General features: G+C 60.0%; 2 protein-coding genes across 2 annotated transcripts; one reads left to right on the forward strand and one right to left on the reverse strand.

Moving 5' to 3' along the window:
- Positions 1-745: 745 nt before the first annotated feature.
- LOC122153476 (ADP-ribosylation factor 5-like) lies at positions 746-4,674 on the reverse strand. Its single transcript, XM_042793367.1, has 6 exons — positions 4,481-4,674; positions 4,306-4,385; positions 2,969-3,078; positions 2,498-2,569; positions 1,597-1,722; positions 746-1,473 (listed from the first exon to the last, which is right to left on the reverse strand). The coding sequence occupies exons 1-6, from the start codon at positions 4,549-4,551 to the stop codon at positions 1,387-1,389; spliced, it is 546 nt and encodes a 181-aa protein (XP_042649301.1). The 5' UTR covers positions 4,552-4,674; the 3' UTR covers positions 746-1,386.
- Positions 4,675-5,074: 400 nt separating this feature from the next.
- On the forward strand, positions 5,075-9,298 carry LOC122153360 (GRIP and coiled-coil domain-containing protein 1-like). Its single transcript, XM_042791880.1, is given in 4 exon segments — positions 5,075-6,625; positions 7,990-8,905; positions 8,908-9,135; positions 9,138-9,298. Coding segments are annotated over 4 exon segments (2,352 nt in total). The 5' UTR covers positions 5,075-5,578.
- The last annotated feature ends 639 nt before the right edge of the window (positions 9,299-9,937 follow it).

The following is a 9,937-nucleotide window of genomic DNA, read 5'->3' on the forward strand; positions in this document are numbered from 1 at the left end:
CCGCGGGGACAGGCTGGGGGGGGACAGCCAGTGTAACCCCGCGGGGACAGGCTGGGGGGGGGGACAGCCAGTGTAACCCCGCGGGGACAGGCTGGAGGGGGGGACAGCCAGTGTAACCCCACAGGGACAGGCTCGGGGGGGACAGCCAGTGTAACCCCACAGGGACAGGCTGGGGGGGGACAGCCAGTGTAACCTCGCGGGGACAGGCTGGGGGGGGACAGCCAGTGTAACCCCGTGGGGACAGGCTGGGGGGGGGACAGCCAGTGTAACCCCACAGGGACAGGCTGATGGGGGACAGCCAGTGTAACCCCGCAGGGACAGGCTGGGGGGGGGGACAGCCAGTGTAACCCCGCGGGGACAGGCTGGGGGGGGGACAGCCAGTGTAACCCCGCAGGGACAGGCTGGGGGGGGACAGCCAGTGTAACCCCACAGGGACAGGATTGGGGGGGGACAGCCAGTGTAACCCCACGGGGACAGCCTCGTTACCAGAGCATGGCTGCCATCAGGCTGCCAAACATTTGGGTTTTGCCCGGTCCCACTAATTACAACCCAATTAACATGGCTGCAGCACGTGGCCTGAGCTGACCCCACGGGGTTTTCCCCCCCGAGTGGCCCCCCTGGGGCTGGCAGCCCACACGGTGGGGAGGCAGCACCGACCCCCACAGCACCCCGGGGTGCCTCTAAAATGGGTCAGACCCCCCGCTCCTGGCACCAGGGGACAAGGAAACGAGCTTGCAAACATATGTCGGAGCCTCTGCCCACCTCCTCTGCGTCCCAGCGGAGCGCACGCAGGGTTTTATTAAGGCCCAAATCCCCAAGATGCTCGCGGAAGATGCACGTTGGGGAGCGGGGCTCTAATTTGGCACCCGCAGCCAGCCAGAACCGCGCCGGGCGCAGGGTACAAAGTGGTGGTGTTTAATAATTACTCGAGATACAACAGCACGTTACGCAGCCATACGCCCCCTCCCCGAGAGAAAGAGAACTATAAAGTTCATCGAAGGATAAAAAGGAGGATCCTTCCTGTCCCGCAGCGGCACGGCTGCCTCCCAGTCCTGCTCAGCCCCGCCACCGGCTCGCGGCGAGGAGCGGGGACACTTGGGGACATGCCACCCCGGCAGGTCCGGGCGAGCTTTCGCAGACGGCACATGCAGGTGGGGAGGGCAGCCAGCACACAGTGCTGCCGGGACGAAGGCAGGACACCACGAAGTGGAGCTGCCCGAAGAGTCCTTGAGGTTCAAGTCCTACCAGATAAACACACAGAGACAAGGCCACGCTGGGGAGAAAGGAAAAACACGCCCCCGCCCCCCCAATAAAACAAAAAACCAAACAAAACAGCAGTTGGAAGAGACATCCTCGGCTCAGCCGGACCCTGTGCCACCGGCCCAGCTAGCGCTTGGAGAGCTCGTGCGATAGCCAGTCCAGCCCGTCGTAGAGCCCCGTGCCCTGGGTCGCGCACGTTGCCTGCACGTACCACTGCAAAACAAGAGGGACGGAGAAAAGGGCTTTGGGCTTTGCAGATGGCCAGCCCGGCGCACCCCAGGAGCAGCCCCGCGGGTCCCTGCCGCTGCGGCGGGGACAGCACCCACGGCCACTCACGGTCCTGCTGCGCAGCGTCTGCAGCCCCAGCTTGTCGGTCAGTTCGCTCACCGCCATGGCGTTGGGCATGTCCTGCTTGTTGGCAAACACCAGCAAGACGGCGTCCCGCAGCTCGTCCTCCTGCAGCTGCAGCGAGAGCGGGGCCGGCTGAGGCGGGCGCTGAGCCTCCGGCGCCGCGGCACGCGAGACCCGGCGTGGACAGCCCCGAAAGAGCTGGGAGGACTCTCCGCCTCCTCCGCTCGCTTCCAGCACCTCGGCTGCCCTCCTGGCCCCAGCGCCGAAGTCTCGGTGGCACCGGGATGCTCTTCCAGGAGCACCCACGCCCTTCGCAGAGGGGACACCCGCACTGGAGCGAGGGGCTCCAGGGATGGGTGGGGAGGCACAGCGACCAGAGAGCGGGCACGACGCTCTCCGCGCAGCGAGCGGGCAGTGGGCAGCTGCCCGTCCCTTCTCCCCGCTCTCAGGCCGCGACACCCTCGGCTCTGCGCCAGCTCCCCTCCCCAGGGATGCTCTGCCCCCCAGACAGCCGCACCGAGGATTAAATGACCCCCGCCCCGCAGGCTGGCTTTCGGATGTCATTTCTGGATGCTACCCCCCCCTCCTCGTGTACCCTGGGTGCTCGGCTAGCAAAGCCCTGACTAAGTAAAACCTAAACCCACGTTCTCTTGGAAATTTTTGCACTTTGAAATTGCTCCCGATCGCTGCAGGCCCAGCCTCTGCCTGGCAGAGGAGTCGCTGCCCCATCCCCAAGCCCAGACAGATGCCCCTGGCAGGGCAGACCCAGGTCTCATCTCACACTCACCCAGGCATTGCTGCAGAGAGGGGCAGAGCCGGGAGGAGGGCTGGGGACACCCACCTCCCTGCCAGACCAAAAAACACCTCCCCCCCCCCAATCACTCACCATCTTCTGCAGCTCGTCGGCAGACTCCTGCACTCGCTCTCGGTCATTGCTGTCCACCACAAAGATGAGACCCTGAGGGAGAAGCCAGGCTGGAGCGGGCAGCTTGCGCGGAGAAGAGGCGGGGGGGGCACCCTAGGTGGGCTGCAGGCACCCCCCAACCAAGGGGGAGAGCGGCCCCCCCCGCCCCGTGCACCCTCTCCATAGCCAGAGCACCCCGGGGACGGCGCTTCCCCCTCGCCTGCTCCTCCGCCAGACCCCTCTGCCTCGCTCCCCTCTGACGGGACGATGCGGCAAACACCCGTGCACCATCCCAGTGCTCCCCGTGGGGCCACCAGCGGGGACTGGGACGCATTCCCTGCCACCACTCACACGCCCAGTTCAGGCAGGATTGAGCCCCAAGCCCCAGGGACCCCAGGCCAGCCCCGCCGCAGCTGATGAAGTTTATCCCCGCCTGGCCCGCGCTCCGCATACCTGCGTGTTTTGGAAGTAGTGCCTCCAGAGGGGTCGGATTTTGTCCTGGCCGCCCACGTCCCAGACGGTGAAGCAAATGTTCTTGTACTCCACCGTCTCCACGTTGAACCCTGCGGGGGGGAAGGGGGGAATGGGGAGAGGGTGCCCACTGCCTCTGGGTGCAGCTGAGGAGAGCCTGGCTCCGCTTTACTCCCCCACGAGGGATTTACGCCCATGGATGAGACCCCCCCCCCCGAGCCATCTCTTCTCCAGAATGAACATCCCCAGCTCTCCCAGCCTCTCCTCGTACGAGAGGTGCTCCCGTCCCTTTGCCATCGCCGTGGCCCTGCACTGGACTTATTCCAGCATGCCCCAGTCTCTCCTGCACTGGGGAGCCCAGCACCAGGCCCAGCACCCTGAGGTGTCTCAGCAGAGCTGAGCAGAGGGGGGAGCTCCTCTCCAGACCCACTCTCAGTGCTCTGCCCAGCACAGCCTAGGGTCTGGTGGCCCCAAGCCACGAGGCCACGTGCCTGGGGCTGGCTCAGGTTCCTTCCCAGCGGGGCTGCCCGGGTTTGTTCCCCAGAGCTGTTCTCCACCAGGTTCCAGGGCCTGGGGCTGTTCCTCTCCAAGGGATTGGCAATCTGCTGGTTGAACTCCACAAGGTTCCTCTGCCCATTTCTCCAGCCTGCCCAGGTGCCCCTGGACAGCAGCACGACCCTCGGGCGTAGAACCGCTCCTCCCAGCTCGGGACCATCCGCAGGCTTGCCGCGTGCTCTCTCCCCATCACCCAGGTTGCTAATGAAGACATTCAGCAGCCCTGGCCAGACCACAGGTGACCAGCCCCCACCAGCTCATGGGAGACGTTACGGGTGATGGTGCTGAGCACCCCACAGAAGGCTTTGCACCCTGCCCTGCCCGGCTCAGGCAGCCTGGACCCACATGCTCTGAGCGATGTCCAGCCTATGAAAGCGTCTTGGTCTCTCCGGACCGGAGCCAGCCCATGCCGGGGTAACGGCACAGCTGGGCTCATGCCCGCGGCGCTGCGCTGGTTGGGGTGGCCGGGGGTATTTTTGGGGTGCAAGCCAGGCTCCCCGCCAGGCACCGCCTTGCGGCCATGCCCCAGCACCCGGAGAGATAACGGGAGGGTAACGGCTGGGCGGCCACAGCGCTGGGCATCACACAGCGCATCTCACCCCACACAGCCCCTGGGGCTCGGACCGGAGGACCCACGGAAAACTGGTACCCGGGGATGTGGAGGGGGTGGCCGTGCTCGGTGCCGGCTGTCAGAGGCAGGGGGTGACGACCCTGCCCGGTACCCGGTGCTCGCTGAGGGCCCTGCCCGGTGCCGGGATGCTCACCGATGGTGGGGATGGTGGTGACGATCTCACCCAGCTTCAGCTTGTAGAGGATGGTGGTCTTGCCGGCGGCGTCCAGCCCACTGCAGCGAAGAGGCGGTGTCACCGCCGCCGGTCCCGGTGCGTGTCCCGGCCCCATCCCCATCCCCCGCCCGGCCCTGCTCCGCCGCCCCCGCGCTCACCCATCAGGATCCGCATCTGCTTCTTGCCGAAGATGCGGGAGAAGATGGCGGAGACCGTGAGGCCCATGGCGGCGGCGGGAGGGACGGACGGACGGACGGACCGACGGGACGGGACGGGACGGGACGGCAGCGCTGCCACCCCGCTGTCTCCGCGCTGAGCAGGCCCCGCCCCCGCGCACCGGGCCCCGCCCCCCCACGCCCCTGTACGGCTAGACCACGCCCATCACCGACAAAGCCCCGTTCACCGCGGCGCCGCGCCGCGCGGGGCTCCCCGCATCGCCCCGCCCCCTAGGCCACACTCCCTGCCGCTTGTCCCCGCCCCCGCCGGTTGGTAGCCCCGCCCTTTGGTCACACCCACACACCCACCCCGCCGCGGGCGGGAGGCGCATGCGCAGTGTGCGGCGGCGGGAGGCGTCCGGCGGAAGTGAGGCGTTGCGCCTGCGCGGCGGCCGCCGGCCCGGAGGTGAGGCCTGCGGGGACGCCGGGGGGTTGCCCTGGAGACAGCGCCTCCCCCCCCCCCACCCCCCACCTTTCCCCCCCCACCCCCCCCCACCTCCGCGGGACCCCCCACGGTCACCCGTGACAACCCCACAAACCCCCCGGCCCCGCTGCGCTTAGCCCTTCCGCCACGGCACCGCGGCCCGTCAGGCATCAGCCCCCCCCGCGCCGCTCCGCCACGGCCTCTCCGCCACCGCACCGCCCCCCCTTCGCCTCAGCGGCTGCCCCCGAGCCCCCCTGAACCCCCCCGTGCTCCCCTCCCGTGCCCTCCTGCCCTAGGCGTGGGAGCTGGCAGCGCTCGCATTACCTCCACAGCAAGCAGCTGTGCAGCCAAGGGGCTGCTTCCCTTAAAAAGTAAAAATTGAGCCGTTTATAGACACAAACCCCCGTGACAGGCCCGCGGGGGGAGCGCCTGCAGCAGCAGATAACGGCTGTACGGGGCGTTAAGGTGTTTCCCCTGGCCGCAGGGTCCTCAAGCGTGCCGTGTCCCCAGGGGGCTTCGGGGTGACGGCCCTGCTTAGCCGCCTGCTCCCGCCCATCGCCGGGGAGTCTTTGCTGCCTCTGCACTGTTTCTCTCCTTCCAGATTGTGTGAACCATGGAGAAGTTTGGCATGAACTTTGGAGGTGGCCCGAGTAAAAAAGATCTTCTAGACACTATTGAATCGCAGAAGAAGCAGCTTCTTCAGTACCAGGTTCGGTTGAAGGATGTCGTCAGAGCCTACAAGAGCCTACTCAAGGAGAAGGAAGCCTTGGAAGCCAGCTTAAAAGTCTTGTCTGTGTCTCACGAGGCAGATACTGGCTTGAGTGGTGCTCAGCCTGCGTCTATGGCTAGCTCCAGCTCTTCCTTTGCTGATTCTGCTGACGACAGGAGCTCGGTTCACAGCGAAGACAGCGTGGGGACAGCTACCAGTGCAGACACTGCTGCCAGTCTGGCCAGTACCAAGGGTGAGCCAGGGCCTGAGGATGATAAGCCTGTGGCTGGCGCTTCCTCTCTTAAATCAGAAGAGACGAGCGGTTCAGAGAGCGGCATCAGCACGAGCAGCGGGGACGTGCCATCTGCTGCGAGTGAGGCTGATAAAAGAGTGCTCCAGCTGAAGACCCAGCTGGCCACCTTGACCAGTGCTCTGTCAACAGTCACGCAGGAGAAGTCCCGCATGGAAGCCTCGTACCAAGCAGACAAAAGGAAGATGAAACAGGACCTGGATGACGCCGTTAAGAAAGCAGAGGATGAGACCGAGAAGCTGGAGACGGAGCTGAAGTCTGTCCAGGAACAGCTGGCCGAGACCAAAGCCCGTCTGATCACGCAGCAGCACGACCGAGCCCAAGAACAGAGCGACCACGCCGTTATGCTGCGAGAGCTACAGAAGCTGCTGCAGAGCGAGAGGACTTTGCGCCAGGATGCGGAGCTGAGGCTGGAGGAGACCAGGGAGGCCCTGGCCGGGAGGGCGTGCATGGCTGACCGCGCCGAGGGGTACGAGCTGCAGATTAAGCAGCTGGGCCAGGAGGTGGAAGACCTGAAGAAAGAGCTGCAAGCTGTTCAGGAGGAGAACAACAAGCCAGACCCTCGGATACAGCGTCTGCAGGTGGAGATGGCCAGCCTGAAGAACCACTTCCAAGTGCAGCTGCTGCAGGAGATGAAGAAGGTAATTCCTTGTCTGGGCCCCGGAGCAGCTCACCCCGGGGGGGTGTCAGCGACTGGGGCAGGGTTTGAGGCTGGAGGAGCACAAATTCCCCTTCCCAGTCCCGCAGAGCCCAAAAGGTGTGAAATAGATGAGAGCCTTGTGGCTATCATCAATGGACTGATAGTCCCGGAGGAAAATTGAAGCTGTTTGTGAAACAGCATCTAAATCATTAATCGGGGGGGGGGGTGGGGGGGTGGTGAGCGTTGGGTTTGGGAGCACCCTTTGGGGTGATTACACGGTGACTGTCCTCCACAGTGTCGTTTGGTTTTGAACACGTTACTGTCTGGTGTGATGGTGGCTGAGTGTGGGAGAGGGACCTTTCCTCTGCCCCACTGTGACTATGAGTGTGGTGTCTCTGTAAATTATGTAAGTGCAATGCAGGGTACAATTACAGGAGTTCATAAAAACTAACCTTCTTCAGAGAAACTCGGAATGCTCTAGGGAAGGAACAAAGATAAATACAGAAGGGCTTGAGCCTGTGTGCATGTAGGGGGAGAGCAAAGAGCTAGAAAGAGGGATGTGGTGGAGAAGAGGAACCTGTGTAACTGCAGGTTGTGGGGCAACATGCTCAGGGGTTGGCATGGGGGGTTTGGCTCCAGTAACTGCATTTGCATCTAGAAACACTCTGGAATGGGATCTTCCTCATCTCCGTGCACTCTGGAACAAGTTTTATTTCTAATCTGAAGCATCAGGCTGGCTTAATGCAATTTGCTTTTTTTTTTTTTTTTGGAAGTGGTCTCTAACAGCTGCTCTCTGACAGAGATGAGGGGGACCTGACTCCAGCTGTGTTTTAGTTCACGATGGTGATTGTCAAATGCTGCCATTGTCCAGAGTACTTAATAGTCACTTAGATCTCAATAGCTGTGAACACCAGGTGTTTGCTGTAGCTACTCAGAAACCACTGAATTATTTTAATATCAGTGCAACAAAGCATAGGATTTAAGTAAATTGCAGTCATGTGTGAAAGCTATAGAGCACATGCACGTGCTTTAAAAAAACCCTGTAGCAGATTGTGACGTGAGTTTGCTGCTTCCCACCACCCCCCACCCCCCTGCACACCTACAGCAACGCAGATAATGCTGGTAACAGGAACTCTGCCAAGCAGCAGGGAACAAAAGCAAAAATGCTTTCAGTTTATTTTATCCCCGAATAAACCAATATCCAAAAAGGCAGCTCAGTGTGGTGACTTGTGTGGGGTTTCAGGGGAGGATGGCCCTGCACTTGTTTGGAGTTCAGCAGAGCAGAATGAAGCCCCCGTGTAAACCGCAGACCTCCTGCCCGGGGCGTTGAGGTAGCCTAACCCTGCCGTGTCTCTCTGCTCTCAGGCTGCACAGGCCGAGGAGCAGCTCCGCCAGCACGCCCAGATGGAGGAGCGGCGAGTGGCCGACTTGGAGGGCCAAGTCTCCGAAGTGTCGGAACTCCTTGGCACTTACGAAAAAGCCAAGCAGAAAGACCAGGTGATCATTCAGAAGCTCAAGGACCGCATCGTACAGTTGGACCTGGAGAACAAAACCCTGGCCATCGCTGCTTCCAGCCGATCCCCTGTTGATGTTCACATAGAAGAAGCCAACCTTGATGTTAATGTTCTAAAGGATAAAATGGAGAAGCTGAAAAAGCTCTTGCAGGCAGCAGCTAAGAAGAGTCAACCCGCTCTGGACATCGAGAAGCTGTGTGAGCTGGAGCTGCCAAAGGGCACTGAGGCTGGGGATGGCGAGAAGGCCACTGCTTTGTACTATCAGCAGGAGCTGAAGCAGCTGAAGGAAGAGTTTGAAAGGTACAAGATGAGGGCACAAGTGGTTCTCAAGAACAAGTCGGCCAAAGATGGCAATCTGGCTAAAGAACTGGAGGAAGCTCAAGAGCAGCTAGCGGACCTGAAAGAGAAATACATTGTGCTTCAGCTGTCCTCTGATGAAATGGAGAAGCAGCACCAGCAAGACATGGAAGCCAAGAAGCAAGAGTTGTCCCAGGTGCAGCAAATTCATAGGCAGGAGTTGGAGCGGTGCCAGCTGGATTACAGGGAACGGGCGCTGAAGCTGGAGGAGGAGATGCACAAGCAGCGGGACCGAGCACTGGCGGTGCTGGCAGAAAAGGACCAAGAGCTGGAGCAGCTGAGATCTGTCACGTTGCCTTACGGGCTTCAAGGTCCCAAAAACTACCTAGCATCAGGGACTGACGTTACTGGCAGTGACTCACCGGGTAACGATTCCTCAGACTTTCTCCCCCAGGCTCTTCACCTCTCCGCCACAGTGAGCCCACCTTCTTCTTGTATGCAGAGCAGCTGGCTCGCAAAGAAGTGGAAATTGTAGCGCTGAGGAAGCAGAAGCGCAAGCTGGAAATGCAAGTTCACCAGCTCCAGGAGAAAATCTTGGTTGAGGAGGAGAAACGCCGGGAAGAGGTATCTGCACTTCAAAGCGAAATCGAGAAGAACTTCAGAGATAAGAGCAGAGAAGGAGCCAACCTGGAATACCTCAAAAAATTGTTTATAGATTTTTGACATTGCCAGATTCTCTGGGTCGCCAGCAGACTCTAACTGCCATATTGACTATTCTGCACTTCAGCCCAGAAGAAAAGCAAACCATTACAAAGCAGTCAGCTTACAGCAGCTGGTGGCTTTCTGGGAAGATGAGATGGTAGCTTTTATTCCTAACTGCTTTTGCATAGTAACAAGTTTCTGATTATTAACTAAGACCACTGCACTTGTGGTGTAACCTCTTCCCAACTTTGCAATGGTGCAGGGAGCTTTCAGCAAAGAATTGGGCTTAAACTAGTGCTCTTAGCACTAATTTAAAGTAGCATTGTGCCGACTATTCCAGTAGGATCACAGTGCTCTCTGGTGTGAGAATTTGCTCTGAGTTGGAACTAGATTGAAAAAAAAAAAAAAATTGAAGATACTGATGCTTTTTTAAGCACAATTTAAAAAGAATCCCTACCTGTCAGGCGTAGGGTGAGGAGCTTTATTAGAGTGGAACTTGCTTGTATCTTCAAACAGTAGACAGGCTTCTGACTCAAAAGATTTAAAAGTGGGGGGAAGCACTTAACACGGTGCTAAAATAACATAAGACAAAGAGCTGAAATCCTGCAAGAAGGATGAGTCTTAACTACCAGCATCATCCAAATGCAGAAGATCTAGAGCGTTTTCTAATTTTTTTTTTTTTTTTTTAAGGAGAGCCAAATTTATACCGTGGATTCAGCAGCTCCTCGTAGCGCTGGGGGCCATCTGATGGCACAGCACGTTACGGTGTGCTCCGTTACTGACCAGGGGTCCTCTCTGCG

Source organism: Tyto alba, unplaced genomic scaffold, assembly GCF_018691265.1.
Source record: "Tyto alba isolate M040663 unplaced genomic scaffold, T.alba_DEE_v4.0 Super-Scaffold_2, whole genome shotgun sequence".
NCBI classification, from domain to species: domain Eukaryota; kingdom Metazoa; phylum Chordata; class Aves; order Strigiformes; family Tytonidae; genus Tyto; species Tyto alba.